This window comes from Pagrus major, chromosome 18, assembly GCF_040436345.1.
Source record: "Pagrus major chromosome 18, Pma_NU_1.0".
Taxonomy (NCBI): domain Eukaryota; kingdom Metazoa; phylum Chordata; class Actinopteri; order Spariformes; family Sparidae; genus Pagrus; species Pagrus major.
The window spans coordinates 4,497,909-4,519,147 of record NC_133232.1 but is presented as its reverse complement, the minus strand read 5'-3'; the positions used below and the strand labels follow the sequence as shown (position 1 = coordinate 4,519,147).

The 21,239-nt window shown below is 40.4% G+C and overlaps 3 protein-coding genes across 3 annotated transcripts; 2 read left to right on the top strand and 1 right to left on the bottom strand.

Annotated features, from left to right (window-relative positions):
- Positions 1–620: 620 nt before the first annotated feature.
- On the top strand, positions 621–10,269 carry mrnip (MRN complex interacting protein). The gene is made up of 7 exons (XM_073486797.1): positions 621–738; positions 6,281–6,340; positions 7,906–8,036; positions 8,384–8,426; positions 8,557–8,687; positions 8,953–9,016; positions 9,356–10,269. Exons 1-7 carry the CDS (start codon positions 679–681, stop codon positions 9,959–9,961), a joined length of 1,095 nt encoding a protein of 364 aa, XP_073342898.1. The 5' UTR covers positions 621–678; the 3' UTR covers positions 9,962–10,269.
- sqstm1 (sequestosome 1) lies at positions 10,177–14,085 on the bottom strand. The gene is made up of 8 exons (XM_073486796.1): positions 13,592–14,085; positions 12,555–12,650; positions 12,025–12,305; positions 11,758–11,908; positions 11,545–11,613; positions 11,238–11,374; positions 10,669–10,951; positions 10,177–10,590 (listed from the first exon to the last, which is right to left on the bottom strand). Exons 1-8 carry the CDS (start codon positions 13,758–13,760, stop codon positions 10,427–10,429), a joined length of 1,350 nt encoding a protein of 449 aa, XP_073342897.1. The 5' UTR covers positions 13,761–14,085; the 3' UTR covers positions 10,177–10,426.
- Positions 14,086–17,498: 3,413 nt separating this feature from the next.
- On the top strand, positions 17,499–21,208 carry rnf4 (ring finger protein 4). Its single transcript, XM_073486281.1, has 8 exons — positions 17,499–17,678; positions 18,631–18,655; positions 19,524–19,737; positions 19,818–19,897; positions 20,021–20,033; positions 20,124–20,247; positions 20,571–20,622; positions 20,719–21,208. The coding sequence occupies exons 2-8, from the start codon at positions 18,644–18,646 to the stop codon at positions 20,866–20,868; spliced, it is 645 nt and encodes a 214-aa protein (XP_073342382.1). The 5' UTR covers positions 17,499–17,678; positions 18,631–18,643; the 3' UTR covers positions 20,869–21,208.
- Positions 21,209–21,239: the final 31 nt, after the last annotated feature.

Here is a 21,239-nt window from a genome sequence, read left to right as displayed (position 1 = left end):
AAATTCTGATATTATACATTATATATATTATATTATTATATTCTAACACAATAGATAGGTATTTTAGATGGTATGGAACTTTAAATCCCAGCATGCATCAGCCTTGGTTGTTCCTTCCCGTTTATTATTATATTATTTTACAGGTCTCATAGTTTTGTACAAAGGAAACAATGAAAACATTTAATCAGGTATATTTCAGGAAAACAAGAAATCTCTACTTTCATTTTGTATTTTTATCCAAACTTTGACATGTTTCATCTGTTTTGTGTCTGGTAACATTTATTATATATATTAACTGTCCTAATAAGTCAAAGAAACGTGGCTGATGATCAACAGCTCTCTGCCTCAGTTATGATATCTGAGCCGAGGTTACTTCAAACTTTCTCTTTTCTTTAATTCAACTAAACGTTGAAATATTGATGGATATTAAAACATCTGATTACGTCACCGTTTTTTAATACATTTTATTTTAATGTAATAATTCATATGAACCCGCAGAGAAAACATATTTAATGTTTCATAAACACACTCAGTGCCGGTTGTCCTCCGGCCCGCAGGAGGCGCTCTCCTCCCATACAACTGTGACGTACCGTGTGACGTCACGGCCGTTCAAACAGACCCGGCCGGGAAAGTGGACCGAAGGAACAGAAGCTGAGCCGGAGCCGTCTGAGAGCCGTCATGGTTCAGGAGTTTCACGTCGTCAGGTGCTTCTCCTGTCAGACCTTCCAGGTTCAACAGGTAACAAAAAACCCGGAAATAAACTCAATTATAGGCTAAAGGCTAACAGCCAGGCTAACACGCTAAGTTCTGAGCTAATTGCTAGGCTAAAAGGCTAACAGCTGTCGGTGAATCGGTGCTCCGTGACAGTGACGTCACTGTTTCTTTAAAAATTAAAATTCAATCATTTCATTTATTATAGGTCTTCTGAACATGTGATCATAAATATACAGACAGTAAGTTGAACTATCAGTTCAGGTGATTATAGAAAGTTGTGAATCAAATGTTCTTTGTAGCATCTTAACTTCTTCTGACTGATTCTGATTGATAACAGCTGATCATTTTAATAGGACTTGTTTGATACAGCCATTAGACTCAGACACAAACACTACAATGGGTAAGTGAAAGGAGCTCAGCATTGATCTGAAAGAGCTCATTATTCATTTGAACAAGTCAGGAAAGTCACTTGGAGCCATTTCAAAGTAGTTACAGGTCCCAAGATCAACTGTACAACCAACTATCACCTGCTGCTGAGAGAAAACTGACTTGAACCCCATTGAGAACATGTGGACTGTGCTGAACAAACAAGTCTGTGCCAGGAAGACAACTCATTTAGTTCAACTTCACCGATTCTGTCAAGAGGAGCAGTTAAAACTTCATCCAGAGGACGACCAGAAGCTTGTGGATGGAGATCAAAAGCACCTGACTGAGGTGAAAATGGCCGAGAGACATTTAACCAAATATTAGAATTAGTCTGTATATTTATGATCACATGTTCAGAAGACCTATAATAAATGAAATGATTGAACCAAACTTCATGAATGTTTTTGTGACAAAGTAGTTTGTGTTGCACTCATTGATGACAGAAACATGAGAGCTGTAGGAATCAACTGAACACTGACATGATGAACATGTTCTTTATGAGTGATGGAAAAGTGACTGCACCCTGTACCCATGCACCCATGCCGAAAAGTGACTGCACCCTGTAACTCTGGATCGCAAGGAGTGATATTGACCAAATTCACTGTACATGCACCTGGTTTCCTCTACTATTAATGCTGAAAAGACAGAGAATGTAACCCCTCCCAATCCAGAGTTACAGGGTGCAGTCACTTTTCGGCAGGCCCTGCCGAAAAGTGACTGCACAGTGACACAGTGATATTGACCAAATTCACTGTACTGTTAATGAAAAGAAATTAAATGTTAAATAAACCTAATTTAACATGGTAGATCCTTTTGTATCGTTTTTCATATGCAGTTATAGTGCAACATTTGGATTTGGGACATTGAGGTTAATGGGTAATTGTTCTGTACTGTGGTAAGGACTTGGACAATTTCCACTTTCTTTGTGTGGGTCCAGTACGGTTGAACATAGGGAATAATGAAGTACAGTAAATTCTATAGTTGCAAGTAGATATTGCTATATATTACTAACCTTCTAATCACCTAATGATGCAATTTGCAGTTGAACATATGAAATAAGTTGAAGTAGGCTTACTGTAAATTCCTGTAGTTGCAGGGAGATATTGATATAGATTTCTAACCATCTAACCTTCATTTTGAACCACTTTGTCTATTCAGACTTCATTTCCTGTTATTTCACGACCTAGTAGATGACCCTTGGATAGTTTTACCCCTGTAATTATTCATTGGTATCACATAATTACTGAATAATCAACTCTGGTAACAAGTACTGATTGGGAAATACTATGTGCATGTCTTGTACAAGAAAAATTTGTTTCTAGGCATTGTACTGTACACATCAACGCTTAAATATAAAAATGGCGAGTGGCTGGTAGATTTTAGAATTTACCAGCCACAGTGGCAGGTGGACAAAAAAGTTAATTTCCATCCCTGGTGCCCACCCATGCCAACATTGGTTGAGACAACCTCCACACTGGGCATACGCTTTGAAGTCCCTTTGCAGCTGCTATCCTGGACTTCCCCTGCACATCTTATCTACTGTGTTGCCACTTCATGGCCTTGTACTATCTGTGCCTCCACTGTGCTGCGGCTGTGAGACGTTTTTTTTTTTTTACTCTAACTCTCATGATATGTTCTACTGACTGCATTTCTTTTAAAAATAATAATAATAAAAGTGTGTTATATTTGGTTACATGTGGTTATATTTCACTCCAAGTTAACATAATTAAGTAGTTTAATCATCAGTTCAATCAATAGGTGCATGTTCAATCAACTAGTGCAGAGCAATACATGTTTTAACCATTCATTTATGATTCATTCACATTTTGATTAGATTCTTTAACATCTCAGTACTTGTTACCAGTTGTCATTAACCACTAACTACTTACTTGTGATTATATGGTTATATTACACTACAGATCCTTGAGGAACCCCTTTTAAAACACTTAAAAAATTTGATTGATAACCATCAGCTAACATGGCTTGAAATCTATCCGATAAATAGTTTTTGAACCAATTAAGGGATTTCCTGTCAAAACCAATGTTTTCAAGGCACTTTGAAAGTAACGAGTGATCTACTGTGTCAAATGTCTTAGATAGGTCAACAAAAAGAGCAGCACAGACCAGTTTATTATCTAAAGCATGGACTATATCGTTTACAACTTTAGTTGTTGCTGTCAAAGTGTTGTGTGCAGATCTATAGCCAGACTGATGAAGATTTAAAATATTAAAAGTAGATAAAAAAAATTTCAATTGACTATTAACAAACCGCTCTAATATTTTAGCCAAACAAGGCAGCTTAGAGATTGGGCGATAATTATTTAAGTCGTCCACAGGGACCACCTTTGTGCAGTGGAGAAACAAATGCAGTTTTCCACACAGTTGGAATACTTCCAGTTATTAAAGTTAAATTAAAAATATGCGTCAAAGCATCAGTTATAAAAGGAGCAGCTAATAGTTAAAGTTGTGGATCCAACTGATCAGCCCCGGTAGACTTTTTAGGATCAGTGTCACACAAGGTTAATAAGATGCTTTGGCCTTATGAATCATGGCAAGATACTGGTTGCGCAGTCGGTGAAAATCCTGCCAATCAGATCTCAAGCCAGAGGCACGTGCTTTGCTCCAGGCAGTATCTCTGACCCATAGCATCTTTGAGATATCTGAGGTGAACCAGGAATTGCTTCTATTTTTTACTCTAAGTTTCTTAAAAGGGGCATGCTTGTCCGTGACAGAGTTAAAGGCTCTAATGAAGTGATCTAGAGAAATATGAGGGTCAGGGATAGAAGCAGAGCACGAGATGTCATTGAGATATAAGTTATGCAAGAAGGCTTGATCTACAAAATGTTTAAAATTTCTTTTAACAATTATTCGAGCTTGAGATTTCAGTAGTCTAGTGTCCCTAATGCATGGGACAGTGGTCACTGAAATCAAGAGGAAGAACACCCCTAGCTTTAAGCTTATGAGGCCTATGAGTTAAAATAAGGTCTAAAAGAGAACCACGCTCAGGATTATTTATGTTAGGCCTTGTTGGGTCAGTGATTAACTGTGTTAAATTCAAATTGTTACATAGATTTTCCAAAGCATTTGACACATCTGTTAAAAAGTTTACATTCAGATCGTCTAATAACAGAATTTATGACTTTTCATGGGCAGATATTAATTTAAGTAATTTTTCAATAGCACCAGACTTTGCAGAAGGTGGACAATAGGCCCTAATAAGAAATACATTTTCACAATTTGCAGTGTTTCCTAAACAGACATTTAGCGCTAAATATTCAAAACATTTAGGCCTAGATATAGACTTGACAACAGAGACAGAAAGGCATTTTTTCACATAAATCGAAATCCCTCCCCCTTTTATGAAACCTTCCCTTCAGTCCTGAAAACATTATAGCCATCAATTGCAATATCTTCATCCTCAATAATATTAGACAACCAAGTTTCAGAGCAACAAAGATATCAGCGTTTGTTTGTTGAGCCCAAACCTTAACATAATCTAATTTTGATACCAGACTACGGACATTCATGTGAATAACCCCCAGACCTTTTTGTTTGATAAAGTCCGCTTGAGTTACAGATATGATGGGACCAACAGTTAATGCAGGTGTTAAAACTGAGTCAGGGGTTGCAGACTTAATTAATTTATTAGTATTACTGTATAAAATATGTGTATTATATTCATAAGGTCGACGAGAAACCAAAACTGGAATATTGTAGATAGATGAAGCAGTGCCAACAGAAACAGGGCTGACAGCCGATTTGACATGGGTGAGAGAGTAAGTGGAGGAGACAGATGTAACACCAGCTTGACCCTCACTGTTAGGGACAGGGTTATGGGATGCCAGGTTAGGACACTGGGAAAAATATCATTTTAGACTGAATGCAGTGAATTTGATGAAATTGTGAATCAGCCTGTTGGTGCCCCTCCTATTAAAATGTAACCCATCACTTTTAAACAGGTCCTGTTCAGTCCAAAAATAGTCAAAGTTGTTTATGAAGCCTAGTCCAGTGGCAGTTGTGAAGTTCTGCATCCATGTATGTATGCAGGCTAAAAAGGCGACTAAAATGCTCTGAGCTTTTGTCATGTTATGTTATATGTCATATTATATGTTATGTTATATGTCATGTTACATGTCATGTTATGTTATATGTCATGTTACATGTCATGTTATGTTATATGTCATGTTATATGTCATGTTATGTCATATGTCATGTTATTTATCATGTCATGTTATATGTCATGTCATGTTATATGTCATGTTACATGTCATGTCATGTTATATGTCATGTTACATGTCATGTTATGTTATATGTCATGTTATATGTCATGTTATGTTACATGTCATGTTATGTTATATGTCATGTTATGTTTAACATGTTATGTTATGTCATGTTATGTTATATGTCATGTTATATGTCATGTTATGTTATATGTCATGTTATGTTATGTCATGTTATATGTCATGTTATGCCATATGTCATATTATATGTCATGTTATGTTATGTCATGTCATGTTATGTTATATGTCATGTTATGTTATACATCGTGTGATGTTATATGTCATGTTATGTTATATGTCATGTCATGTTATATGTCATGTTATGCTATATGTTATGTTATGTTATATGTCATGTTATGTCACGTCATGTTATATATCATGTCATGTTATATGTCATGTTATGTCATGTTATATGTCATGTTATGTCATATTATGCTATATGTCATGTTATATGTCATGTCATGTTATATGTTATGTCATGTCATGTTATATGTCATGTTATGTTATACATCATGTCATGTTATATGTCATGTTATGTTATACATCATGTCATGTTATATGTCACGTTATGTTATATGTTATGTTATATGTCATGTCATGTTATATGGCATGTTATGTAAGTTATCAGTAAAAAAGGACAAAATTCTTTAAAACAGTCTGAAGTTTAAGCAGGAAAGGATGTACTTCCCCTGTCTCTTCAAATTAAAAGTCCTGAGCTTTGTGTTTTTGTCCTCTGTTTTTTGCGTTGTCTGATTCTTTGTTAATATTAATTGCTTGTTGTTATAATCTTTAATGTTATTTACCTGTCGTTATTAACGAGACTACATGACGGTGTGTTTGCCCTGTGCTGTGTCTTTCAGGTGAAGAAGGTGAACAGGTGGAGCTGTAAACTGTGTGGAGAGAAACAGTCACTGCTTAAGGTCAGAATTTAACTTGAACTCTGTAAAGTTTCACGACCTAAAGTTTCTGCTGTTTTCATGAACAATAAGAGCAGAAATCAATTAATAATCAATTAATCAATTAGTCGGTCCAGAGAAAAAGAATCACAGCCTTGATAATTACTGAACCGTTTCAGTCATTCTAAAAGCAGAAACATTAACATAAACGTCTGGTTCAGCTTCTTAAATGTGAAGATTTGCTGCTTTTCTTTGTCATTTCTGACAATGAATGAAGTCTTTGAGTTTTGAAAAGAACAAATTTAAAGACGCCGTTTTGGAAAACTGATGTGAAAACTGACTGAAGTGTTTTTACACAGTCTTGTAGAAAATAATAATTACTTGCAATTCAACATTATTCATTTTCCAGTTTCTCAGCTTGTCAGACTCGAGGTTGAACTGAAATAGTCAAAGGTCACTGTGACCTCACAAAACACATCTTTGGCCATTTCTCAAGAATTCAAATAATTATTAGGGATGTAACAATATACTGAATTTTGCGATATCGTGACAAAAAATAGCTGCGATATCATGTGACGACATCCACCAACCTATCACGTGGTTATTTTGCTGGTAATGTTCCTGGATCTCACAAGAAAAATCAGTATGAATGTATTCTCCTGTGTGTCCTTGTCATTGTATTGTTCTGTTTGAACAGCAGAGGGCGCAGTCATACTGCACAAACAAGACAGACTCCGTCTCATAAGACCCGCCCTACTCTGCTCTGATTGGTTTTCTTCGTTGGTTCCATTCTCAGTGCTTGACTGTGTCAACTGTTACACAGATGCTCCAGTGATGTCTGTCCCGTCCAATTTTGCGTCACCTAACGAGCCCAGAGACACTGTGGCTGGGACAGCACAGCGGTGTGTCCAGCGAGGACACTACAGCTCACGATCCGCTGCATCAGCTCCGCTGCTGGATGCTTGTTTTTTCAAAGCAACTCCGGGAAAAACACAACGCCATTAACACCCGACAACCGCTGAACACACAGTTAGGAAATATTAAAGTGTCTGTGACACTGAAAGAGATTTTCGTGGCCCTGGTCGTCTGCTGGACAACCAGAGGGAGCCATTGTTACTGGCCACTGTATTGTTCTGCAGTTATACAGTCAAGTGGCTACTTTTGTTTTACTATGGTAGGAAAGCAGAAGGACCTCAAGTAAAAAGTAAAAACTAATTGTATATGAATATTAGATGCTGTAGACATTATTAAATTATTAGTTATTAAAATATAGTTATTTTATTACATTATTCAAGTCAGTTGTTTCTTTTTCTTTGTTTAGATATTGTGATGATATCGTACTGTGAATTTTTGGTATCATTGCATCCCCAATAATTAAGTGATGACATTTTTTTATCCAAAAGGTCAAAGGTCATGTTCACTTTGACATCATAAAGTTTTCGACAGCAGGTTTATTATTACAGAGACAACTGTTCACTAATAATTTAATACTTTTATTAACAACATATGACTCTGTTCAGTTTGAACGACAGGTAACAACAGGGGGTCAGAGGCTCTGTAATGGGACTGTGTGTGTGATTGGTTGACAGGAGTTTGGGCGGGGCTCTGGGGCTGACTGCAGACGCCACGTACAGAAACTCAACGCCATGAGAGGAACCATGATGGAGGAGCAGGAGCAGCACACCTGGTCGCTATGGGAACCAACCCGTCCCACAGTACAGTGAGAACACCTCTTTATCCAGCTGTTCTCACCTGTTTATTTAGCTGTTCTCACCTGTTTATCCAGCTGTTCTCACCTGTTTATCCAGTTGTTCTCACCTGTTTATCCAGCTGTTCTCACCTCTTTATCCAGCTGTTCTCACCTGTATATCCTCCTGTTCTCACCTCTTACTCCAGCTGTTCTCACCTGTTTATACAGTTGTTCTCACCTCTTATTCCAGCTGTTATCACCTCTTACTCCAGCTGTTCTCACCTGTTTGTCAAGCTGTTCTCACCTGTTTGTCCAGCTGTTCTCACCTGTTTATCTTGCAGTTCTCACCTGTTTATGGCTCTGATGTTTGTTAATAGTACGCAGGTGGAGGCAGACGGTGAGGATGAACCCGAGGAACAGGTGAGCACGCTCATACTCATGTGTTGTTCTTCTAGTTGTCTCAATTTAATTTTTCAGTTTTAATGATGGATGTTAACTTATTAATTAACTTATTCATACTTAGAGCTCTGTTTCCCTCTGACTGTCTCAGGTGGCACACACTCAGGTGAGCAGCTGGAGCAAATACCTGGACACACCTGAGGGGGTGGAGACAAAGGAGGACGAGGAGGAGAATGTTTTCATGGACAGACAGCAGCTCCATGGCAACAACATGATCGACAGGTGTGACTGTAGAGAGTGTTTATCCACCTACCTGTCAGTCAGCAGAGAGTTCTGTAAAACACACCTGTAGAGACGGACAGGTGACTTTACAGTGTGTTCAGTGTATTAACCGTCTGTCCTCAAGTTAACGATGAGTCATGAAAAATGTTTGTTTTCCAGGAAGAGAAGAAAGAGATTGAAACATGAACACAAACACGTCTTTACAGTTCAGCTTAACTTTTTAAAAATGTCAAATGTTTAATTTAAAGTCTTTGTGTTCTGACAGGAAAAGGAAGAGAAGAGACGTGTGGACAGATGGATGCCAACAGGACAGACGGACACCTGAACAGGTAACATGCTGACATCACCAACAACATTTGTTAAAGCTGACAGCTCAGTGACTCAGCTGTGTTAACAGGTCACACATCGTCTTGCAGACTTTAACCAGACTAAACTTTTCATCAGTGAATCAATATGATTATTGTAAATTAATCAATTATAATGTCTGTTTGAGAGCGAGCTGAGGTTTCAGTCAAGTGTCCATGGTCTTCATCCTGTGGTCAACAGTACAGTCAGGTACAGGTGTGTTCATTGTGATGATGTCACAGTACAGTCAGGTACAGGTGTGTTCATTGTGATGATGTCACAGTTAACATTCATTTTAACTTCCTGACTTCTTCTGTCTGCAGTCAAACTGCTTCAGTCTGATGAGACCAGTAAGACCCTCGGACACAACCAGTCATCCCAGTCTGAACTGCACCAGTGTTCCCAGTCTGAACCGCACCAGTCATCCCAGTCTGAACCGCACCAGTGTTCCCAGTCTGAACCGGACCAGTCATCCCAGTCTGAACCGCACTAGTGTTCCCAGTCTGAACTGCACCAGTGCTCCCAGTCTGAACAGTACCAGTCATCCCAGTCTGAACTGCACCAGTGCTCCCAGTCTGAACCGGACCAGTCATCCCAGTCTGAACAGCACCAGTGCTCCCAGTCTGAACCGGACCAGTCATCCCAGTCTGAACAGCACCAGTGCTCCCAGTCTGAACCGGACCAGTCCTCCCATAAAGAGAAGTATTACTCCCAGTGTGAGTACTGGTCTGGTGAGCAGGTGGACTCCTTTCCTCAATCATGACAATCAGGTGAATGAGGAGGGGGAGGGGCCTCCAGTAAGTGGGTGGAGTCAGCCAGTGGATGCCTCTCTGTCCAGGCCCCGCCCCCTGCTTCCGGTTTCCTCCATGTTTCAGAGCGGAGACGAGTTCATCTTTGACGACGACTTCCTGACAGCTGAGAGGAAGTAAACTGACTAATCAATTGGTCAGTTAATCGATCAATTCAGCTCTGAATGATATATTGATATATTCACTGTGAATCAGAGGGAAAGAAACAAAGCAACCTGACTGTAAACATGAACATATTCATGAATGTACACAACACTGAACATACAGAACAAACTGTTATTGTAGTTTTATTTTCTTCTTCTTTGTGTATTTTTACACCAAAATAAGACGACAAGTTTAACAGGTTCACTTCCTTATGTTTTATTGTTCAGAGTAGCAGAAACAGAAACAATAATAAAGACAATAAAGACAGTAATCAATGAGTAAAAGTATTGATTAATGAGACAAAATATTGATTATAGCAGTGATCAGATTATCAAGTCATATTAGAGGAAACAACAGGGACATCTGATTGCAGGATAAATGATGGTAAGATTTCATAGGTTTAGTAGATATGATGACATCAGCAGTGACATCATGATGACATCAGGGCTGGTGTGGGCGGGGCTGTTTGGCGTACTGGATGGCGTCCAGCGCAGCGCCGATGTCAAAGTCTTTGGCCTGAAGGAGACGAGTCAACCAGCCTCCTTCATCAGTAAAACCCATTGACAGCATGAGAGACAGAGACTCCACCAGGCGAGGGTCTGCCTCTGTGGGGGGGGGTCAGAGGTCAGCAGTGACATCACACACCACAATCAACCAATCAGAGGGTAAGGAGCTGGTCTTACCTTGGGGCAGGTGAGGGTACAGAGCTGCCTCCCTCAGACCTGTTGGACCCTGCTGTTCCGAGGGAGGACCCTGCTGTCCCGAGGGAGGACCCTGCTGTCCCGAGGGAGGACCCTGTTGTCCCGAGGGAGGACCCTGCTGTCCCGAGGGAGGACCCTGCTGTCCCGAGGGAGGACCCTGGTCCTGGTTCTCGTCCCCGGGCTGGAGGGATTGCAGCTCTCCAGTGGATGGGTCGACCTCTCGTGGGCTCAGGTGAGTCCACTCCTCATCGGAGTCTTTGCACACCTGAGGAGCACAGACTGGGTCAGGTTCACTGGTTCCACTGGTCTGCCAAGCGCCAGGGTTAGATTTAAACCAGCACACAGAAGTACCTGTGAACTCACACCTGTGTTTCCATGGTGAGATCACATCAGATTTCAGCAGGTAAACCCTGATCATCAGGATGATGATGTCATGAATGTTGGCTGCTGTCACATTCATGTTCATGTTGAAACACTCACCTGAACAAATCACAGGTGTGAGCTGCTCTAAATATCTCCACTGTTTCTTCATGTCATGATGATGAACTGACCTTTGACCCCTCGCTGGCTCCGCCCTCACTGCTTGCTCCACCTGTCTCCATGTCCTCTTCCACCCCCCCACTCTGAGAGGGAGGGGTCACCTTGGTCCTGTGGCCCTCGTGCTCCACATCAATGTCCACATCAATACCTGCACACAGACGTGACATCACTTCCTGTTCACCTCACCTGTCTAACAGCAAACACAAATTCCTGCAATCGCGCCTTTACTTTGAAAAGATACCATCCCTCCCTTTTAATCAGCTAATTTCAAACTGCCAATCAGAAACCTGCACTGATCTCAGGTGTGACATCACTCACCCAGTGGGCTCAACATGGCCGCCACACCCTCACCGATGTTCTTCAGGAAGTCCACGTTGGCCTGAGAGGCTGCAGACAGAGGTCAAAGGTCACTGATGATGTCAGTAATGAGGAGAGGTCTTCAGAACTTTCACTGATCAGTTTTTGATTATTAATTACTGTCACGAAACACTTGAGAAGAAAATTTCAATAAAAACAGTTTCTGACACTGACCAGAGGGGGCGCTGCCGTCAGCAGCAGGTCTGGAGGATCCGGTCTGGTCCGGGTCCTGGTCTTGGTCTTGGTCCTGGTTCTGAGAAGGGTTCAGGTTCTGGTTCCACATGCAGTGTCTCATCCTCTTCATCCACTTCCCACGAGGAAACCACTGTAGCCGACAGTAAAGAACAGTTCACCACAACATCCTGTCAGTCACACAGCAGGGCTCAAAACAACCAGCGCAGCAGACTGTGACATCACTGGTGGGCGTGGTCAGCCCCTCACCTGCAGCGGGTGCCAGATGGGCAGCAGAGCGTGCTCAGTGTGCGTCCCTCGAGCCTGGCAGGCAGAGCACAGATCGTAGTTGGGACAAACTGAACACTTGAAGCGAGTTCCCACCACGGCGCCATCACAGCCATCACAGGTGACGTTGGGGTGCAGGGCCGGGGGTGGGGCCATATGAGGGGGCGGGACCTGAGGAGCTCCAGGTGGTGGAGGAGGATGGAGGCCGAAGGTGAACGGAGGGAAGGCATGAAGAGGAAAGTCCCGACGGTGCTCCTTCTTTTCTGAAAGGGTTCCATGAAACTTAATTTAAACAGTTTGAAGCAAGTGTGAATGTTTCCAGGTGACAGGTGTTCAGACCGCCCCACGTCTCACTAGTTCTATCAACAGTTACGCACTCATAATCTGTAATCTTTCAAAACAAAAGCTTGTCTCTAAATGAAACTAAATGTTTCCTCCTCGGTTTATTATTTCCTTTATCAGTAATGAAGGTGAGGCTCAGGTGGGGTTCAGGTGAGTTTGTGTGTTTGTACCTTTGATGAAGACGCGGAAGGTGTCGTCCTTCATGCAGGCCAGACCCATCATCAGTTCATCATCAGAGGAAAACGCCACCAGGTCGCCATCTTCATCTGAAACATACACAAAGTCATCATCATCTTTATGTTTTATAAGATGTTTAATTATCACAAGACAGAAAGTTTCACTTATGATTGTTTTTGGTCATTTTTGTGTCAGTAGAAAAATAACGAGCCCACCTGAGCCCAGAGGACCCGCCCACAGCAGGTGTCAGTCAGTTCACCTGAGCCCAGTTTGACATGACGTCAGGTGTTTGTTTTTTGTTTGAGTTGTTGTTGTAAAACATGAGGTGCTCCATGCAGATAAACAGCAGAAAACGACTGGATGAAAACACCTTGAACTGCTTCCTGTCTGATCGTCCCTCTGGCTCTGTTCACACCTGGTGTTAGTGTCTGTCCACAGTGATCTGATCACAGGTCGTTTACAGAAGGCCCAAATAATTACAGTTTATAAAGTGTCTCCTAACTCAACAACTCACTAAACTGAGACATTTGTTAAGGGAGTCTGGGGACTTTCTCCACGGGGACAAAGAAGTAGCCTATACTGGTTACTCTTTAGTGTCTTTGAAAAATTTGACATGTTTAGCGTCAATAAAATGTTTCTTCTTTCATAAATTGAGTGTAAATGGTGAAATCAGTGTAAACAGTGTGTTCAAACAGCTGCTGCTACCTGGCAGGTTCAGAGACCTAATATGTCATTTACATGACAGTGAAGCACACCTCACAGGACCCGCCCACAGCAGGTGTCAGTCTGCTCACCTGAACTTACATTTCAAAGATTTTTGGTCATTTTGGCCTCGTACAACACCGGAAGTTTCACTGTGCAGTTCATATGTTTATAGATTTATAATAATTTAAAGTTTTACCTTAAAAAAACGTTGAAGCCGTTGTTATTCAGGTTAACTGGTGATTTATTCATATATATATATATATATATATATATATATATATATACACGTGTGTGTGTGTGTGTGTGTGTGTTTGTATATAATTACCTCTGTAGTACATGTTGAAGCCGCTGTTCTTCAGGTTAGTAAACACTGCGGCTGTTTTCCTGCTCAGGTACTCGAAGCTGCTGGAAACATCTTGGTCCACCGCAAACCTTCGGACCTCCTTGACCGCCTCGTCTTTCCCCAGCAGGTAGGCTTTAACCGTCACCGACATCTCGCTCCAGACAGCGGGCACACTGCGGACTCTGAACAGGAACAAAGTGAACCAGACTCCGGGCAGAAACACACACTTTTAGAGGCTTTGAGACTCTGAGACAAAGTGCGAAACTTTGTGACGCAGCTTTAAATCCTCTCTGTCTGCTTCATGTTTACTTCCGGACATTACGTCACCGCCGTCAGGACAAGTAAATATTGACGCACCGGCCGATTGGTCCGCTGTCGGAGTCCCACCCAGACGACCAATGAGAGGCCGAGGAATGACTCCGCACTTTCCAGTGGAGGAATTTCCCCTTTGAGTCACCAGCCACTCAGGTTCAACCGGAATAAAGTTCATATCAAAGAAAAACTCGCTGTGTCATCGTCATGAAGCCTCAACTCTAAATATATAACATGTTATACGTGACGTCATTCAGACAGACAAGTTTACAATCAAACAAAAACAAATATTTAAGTTTTAGAAGCTTAAACATTAATGAATTGATTAAATTTAATTTAGCTCTAAAATTGATAGTAAACAGATGAGAAATATAACTGACTGTTTCCATGTTGACGTGATTCATATTTCTGTTGAGTGTATAAATGAGTTAAATATCAGATTATAATGTGTAAAGATTTTAAACGTCGGCTCAAATGATTTATCTTAAATAATAAAATATAATAAACTGTGTTTATGTCTCAATAAACTCATTGGTTTACTCAATCAATTATATATAATAAATCATTAAACATGTTAGAGACAGACATTATTAAAATATAGAAGTAGTTCAAAACAAACAAACAACAGAATATTTTAAGATGATTTGTTTTGTAAACATGTTTATAATATTCTCTGTGTGTGTTTGTGTGTGTGTGTTTGTGTGTCTGTGTGTGTGTCAGTGTGTTTGTGTTTGTGTGTCTGTGTCCGTGTGTGTGTGTCTGTGTTTGTGTGTGTGTGTGTGTGTGTGTCAGTGTGTGTGTGTTTGTGTGTCTGTGTTTGCGTTTGTGTGTGTGTGTGTGTGTCTGTGTTTGTGTGTGTGTGTCTGTGTGTGTGTGTGTGTCAGTGTGTGTGTGTTTGTGTGTCTGTGTTTGCGTTTGTGTGTGTGTGTGTGTGTCTGTGTTTGTGTGTGTGTGTCTGTGTGTGTGTGTTTGTGTCTGTGTGTTTGTGTTTGCGTTTGCGTTTGTGTGTCTGTGTGTGTATGTGTTTCCAGAAGTTGCTCCGGTGTGACATCTGTCTGTTGTTGTAGACATTTACAGCAGCCAATCAGCAGCAGCGACTGTGTCAGGTGACGGTGAGTCACAGTGACTCAGAATCACAAGATGAAACTCACTGATCTGATGATAAAACTACAGAATGTCCCACGATGCACCTCTCTGTTAACAGTAAAGAAACACTGAAAACATGTAATCTGACTCAGACCTGTTTGTTCTGAACCAACTCAGTCAACATGTAACTAAATACTTGTAGTCTATTACTGTACCGCAGTAGAGAGTGTGGACACATTAAAACTAGCGACAGGTCCAGCACCACTTCAATCACCTCGTTACATCAAATGTTCTGTTGGGTGTGTTGATGCCACCTGACACCTGAACACCATCCACTCAACACCAAGTTCACCTGTCACGGCACCAGAACTCACAGGGACACAAAACAGTATATATACTGTGTATATACACAGTGTATATACACAGTACATATACACACATTATATATACACAGTGTATATACACAGTACATATACACACAGTATATATACTGTGTATATACTGTGTGTATATACACAGTACATATATACACAGTATATACACACAGTATATATACACAGTGTATATACACAGTACATATATACACAGTATATACACACAGTATATATACACAATATATACACAGTATATATACACAGTGTATATACACAGTACATATATACACAGTATATACACAGTATATATACACAGTATATACACACAGTATATATACACAGTATATACACACAGTATATATACACAGTATATACACACAGTATATATACACAGTATATACACACAGTATATATACACAGTATATACACACAGTATATATACACAGTATATACACACAGTATATATACACAGTATATACACACAGTATATATACACAGTATATATACACAATATATACACAGTATATATACACAGTACATATACACACAGTATATACACACAGTATATATACACAATATATACACAGTATATATATACATAATATATATATCCACAGTATACAAACAGTATACAGTATATACACAGTATATATACACAATATATACACAGTGTATATACACAGTACATATACACACAGTATATACACACAGTATATATACACAATATATACACAGTATATACACAGTATATCTACAGTATATATATACATAGTATATATATCCACAGTATACAAACAGTATACAGTATATACACAGTATATATACTGTTTATATGGTTCAAGACTGGTTCTGTAAGCACAAACTTGTATTGAACAAAAAGAAGTCATGCAGTATGATTTTCAGTACACGTCACCTCCGATCCCACTCAGTAGATTTTCATATTTATTTTTCTGATGGATCTCCTGTTGACAAAGTTGACACATTTAAATATCTTGGACTTTGGATTGACCCCGAACTCACCTTTAAACCTCACATTGACTACATTGTTAAAAAAGCATATGGTTGTCTCGCCTCACTTTACCATTCAATCAACTGTTTCACATTTCATGTCAGAAAAAGGTTAATCTCACAACTGATACTACCACTTGTTGACTATGCTGATATTGTTTATCAAAACACTTCAGACACTCATCTTAAATCTTTGAGTGTATTATTTAATTCCTTATGTAGATTTGTTTTGAGATGTCCTTTTAGAACACATCATTGTCTTATGTTTGATTCACTGAACTGGTTACAACCCAAATCAAGAAGGCAATCTTATTGGCTTCATTTTCTTTTCAAATGTGTTTATCTCCATTGTCCTCCATATTTAAAAGAACTTATGATTCCATACAATTCGCCATACTCACATATGAACTTCCCTTTTTTCTTTGTTCCCAGATTCTCGAAAGAGGTTGGTAAAAGGTCATTCCATTATAAAGCTCCATCGGATTGGAATGAGCTCCCTCTTTTTTGGGGTTCTGTTACCTCATTTCATTGTTTCAGGATGTCACTATACTCCTATCTTAAAACAAATTGCTCATGTTTCTAATTCATTCATTCATTCATTTATTTATTTTTATTCTTTCTTTCTCCATTTTCGTTATTTCTACTATGTTTTTATGTTCACATCATTTATCCTTGTTATTCAATATCTCTACTCTGTATGTTAGACTTATGTGGGTAGGGGTGGTGTGTGGGAGTGGGTGAGCGAGATGTCTGTATTTGTCATATGTTATGTATGTCTATAATGTAAAGTAGTGTATTGTTGTCATGTGTTCTATGTATATGTCTGTCTAGGGACCCCCTTGAAAATGAGATGCTACATCTCAAGGGGCTATCCTTTAATAAATTCAAATAAATAAATACAAATATACACACAGTACATATACACAGTATATATACACAGTACATATACACACAGTATATATACACAGTATATATACACACAGTATATATACACAGTATATATACACAATATATATATACACAGTATACACACAGCAGATCTGATTAGATTTAAAGACTGTAGTTCACAACATGTGACAGCAGGAGGCGGAAATGATGCTGAACTCTGGTCACCAACTTCCGCTCGAGAAGAAGAAGAAGCTCTTGAAACAGGCGGTAGAAGCTAACATTAGCATCAGCTGTTCTGGAGTAAACGGACCAGTTATTGTGATGTTTAAATATCTGGACTTTAATGCAGACACTGAACTACCCCGCTGCTAACTGCTAACAGGAGAGAAAACACACAGACGGTGAGTGAAGACTGCTAACTGATGCTAACAGCTGACACTGTTGTTACCGGTGTTGTGTTAAAACTGATTCGCCGTCAAAACTTTGAAACCTCGGCTGAAGTTACTCCGAACCTCCAACCAGTCCCCTCCAACCAGAACTCATCCAACTTTATTTATTTTATAAGACAACGTTAACCGTCCGAGAGCCGCGCGACAGGAAACATACTATGAATGAACACATTTTAACACAACACCTGCTACAGCCGCCTGCTAGCTAACTGAATGCTAACGGCTGTGAAAACAAAGCTAACGTCAGTGTTAAATGCTAACTGTCAACTTTTATTACGACTGAATCTTTAACTAGCTAATGGTTTAGCTTGAATAATATCATGCAAACAGTGTGCTGATGCTAACAGAGGCATCAGATGTGTTGATGCTAACAGAGGCATCAGATGTGTTGATGCTAACAGAGGCATCAGATGTGTTGATGCTAACAGAGGCATCAGATGTGTTGATGCTAACAGAGGCATCAGATGTGTTGATGCTAACAGAGGCATCAGATGTGTTGATGCTAACAGAGGCATCAGTGTGTTGATGCTAACAGAGGCATCAGATGTGTTGATGCTAACAGAGGCATCAGATGTGTTGATGCTAACAGAGGCATCAGATGTGTTGATGCTAACAGAGGCATCAGATGTGTTGATGCTAACAGAGGCATCAGATGTGTTGATGCTAACAGAGGCATCAGATGTGTTGATGCTAACAGAGGCATCAGATGTGTTGATGCTAACAGAGGCATCAGATGTGTTGATGCTAACAGAGGCATCAGATGTGTTGATGCTAACAGAGGCATCAGATGTGTTGATGCTAACAGAGGCATCAGATGGGTTGATGTTTTTTTTCCATCTGTTGATGTTTCTCATTAACTGTGTGTGTGTGTGTGTGTGTGTGTGTGTGTGTGTTTCCTCTGCAGTGTCTTCAGTGATATGAGCAGCTCTGTAAGTTTTCTTCTTCTTCTTCTTCTTCTTCTCTTTAACAGACGGCTGTTTGCAGGATGTTTTCTGCTGATAAAGGACTTTAGTCAGGATCTGACCTGAGATCAGTCCTCAAATATCTCACAGATTCTTCTTCAGATGTTTTGACAAAACTGCAGAGACAGAACAATGACATTCTGATGACATCATGTTTCATCAATATGGGTGTCACGATTTTCTAAATCCACGATTCAAACCAGTTTAAACACAGCACTGACAGCTCTGCCTTTGTTAGACGATCACATGGCGATCAGTAAAGATCAACAGATCGTTGGTTTTAAGTCCTTTAAGAAGATAGAAGTATTTGACTTAATCCTGGTGACTTTTGACAAGTTCAAATAATATTCACCAAAAGTAAAGATTCCAGAGTTCAAAAACAAACACCGGCCTTCAGTGATTGAGGAATAAACAACAAAAGACAGGAATTCAGGTCAGTTTCTAGAATCTGTCCAGAGTGAACCCTCTTCACAAACAAATCAATAAAGGATCTCTGAAAAAGAAAATAAATCAACATGTTTCCTCTTGTCAGCTAATCATCTTCATCACACAGGAGAAGAGTCTGGAAGTGATGCTGCAGGCTAAAGGCAAGCTAGCTGCAGGCTAACACTAAGCTAGCTATGATTAATCTGAAGTGTTGTTGTGATTCTGGAATTTCAAACTTTGACACAATAGCAGACAGATATTGATGCAGCGAATGTCAAATAAAATATTGATTAATGAGCAGAAGGCTCAAACTGATTGAATTAATTTCACTTCAAATATTATAGGAGCTCTATGAAGCCCCACCCACTGCTGTGATGTAATAAGTGTGTGTTGTGATGTGTGTGTTCAGGCTCAGAGGAAGAGGAGGACCACAGGAAGTCCTCTGGTTTCCAGACCCAACTCCAAGACCAGCAGAAGAGCTAACGCTAGGAGGACAGCTAACACTAACAGAGCAGCTACTGCTAGCAGAGTGGCTAACAGGACAGCTAACATTAGCAGGACGTCTGATGGTGACTCTGCCCCCCCCACAGAGACCATTGATGTGATGGACAACACTGAGGACAGTCAGTACTGATCAGTGCGCTCTGTTATTGATTAGCATCTTCACACCTGATCAGTGATCAATAATGATGTGTGTGTTCAGGTGTGGAGGAGGTGGTGGATCTGACCTGTGAGGGCTCAGAAGCTGCTGTGGTCGACCTGACCAATAACGACTCAGTGCTGGTAAACACACACACACACACACACACTGATCAGCTGTTGCATTGTGTGTTCAAACTAAGTTTTCTTTTTCTGTTGTTTTTTCTTGTGTCGTCTTCTTCTTCTTCTGCTGCTGTGACGATCCAGCTGGTGGATGAAGGTAAAACTTTATTGTGTCACAGTTTCAGTTGACAGTCAACATGTTTAAATAAAGGAACAGTCCAACGTGTGTGTGGGTGTCCTCCATCAGGTCCTCAGAACAGGAGAGTCACCACAGGTGAGAGTTATATCGTCAGCAGTGATGAAGACGATGACACGCCCCCTGTCCTCAATGGTGCAATCATGTCGTCTCTACACGCCAACAGCTCCTCCAGGTAATAGACTGATCCACCTGAACCCTGCTTACATGATCTTTAACTCCTCTCCAGGTGATAGACTGATCCACCTGAACCCTGCTTACATGATCTTTAACTCCTCTCCAGGTGATAGACTGATCCACCTGAACCCTGCTTACATGATCTTTAACTCCTCTCCAGGTGATAGACTGATCCACCTGAACCCTGCTTACATGATCTTTAACTCCTCTCCAGGTGATAGACTGATCCACCTGAACCCTGCTTACATGATCTTTAACTCCTCTCCAGGTGATAGACTGATCCCTGCTCACATTAGAAACCAGTCTCTCTCTGTGTTTCAGGTCGACACCGGGGACGATCAGCTGTCCCGTCTGTCTGGACTCGTACTCTGAGGTGAGACTCAAACACACCTGTCACACTCCTGTCTCACACCTGTACAGCAGGTAGAATCCTGCGGTTCTGATTGGGTGCCTGTTCTTTGCTTCACAGATCGTAGAGAGCGGCCGATTGGTCGTATCCACTAAATGTGGTCACGTGTTCTGCAGCCAGTGTCTGAGAGACGCTCTGACATCATCACACACCTGTCCTACCTGCAGGAAGAGACTGACCCACCGCCAGTACCACCCCCTCTATGTCTGATGTCACTCTGACATCTTCACACGTCTGATGTCACTCTGACATCATTACACACGTCAGTGACATCATCAGATCAGGAGGTTCTTTGCTGCTGAATTTATTTTTACTCAGAAACTAAAGACTTATGTCAGAGCTGTTTAATTAAAGAGTCATCACTGATTGGTTATTGATGGATGTATATTGATTATATTGGGTATATTTGATATTGTTTTTTCTTCAGTTCTCAGCTCAGAGTTCTGCTTTCCTTCGTGTCGGATCGTTTCTTCTGAGATGGACTTTATTTTCTAGCGTGGCTGATTAAATGTGTTGAAGTAGAAATAAATTCTATTGAATTCTGTCAGAAGTTGTTTTGTTTTGATTTTGTTTCCCAACGT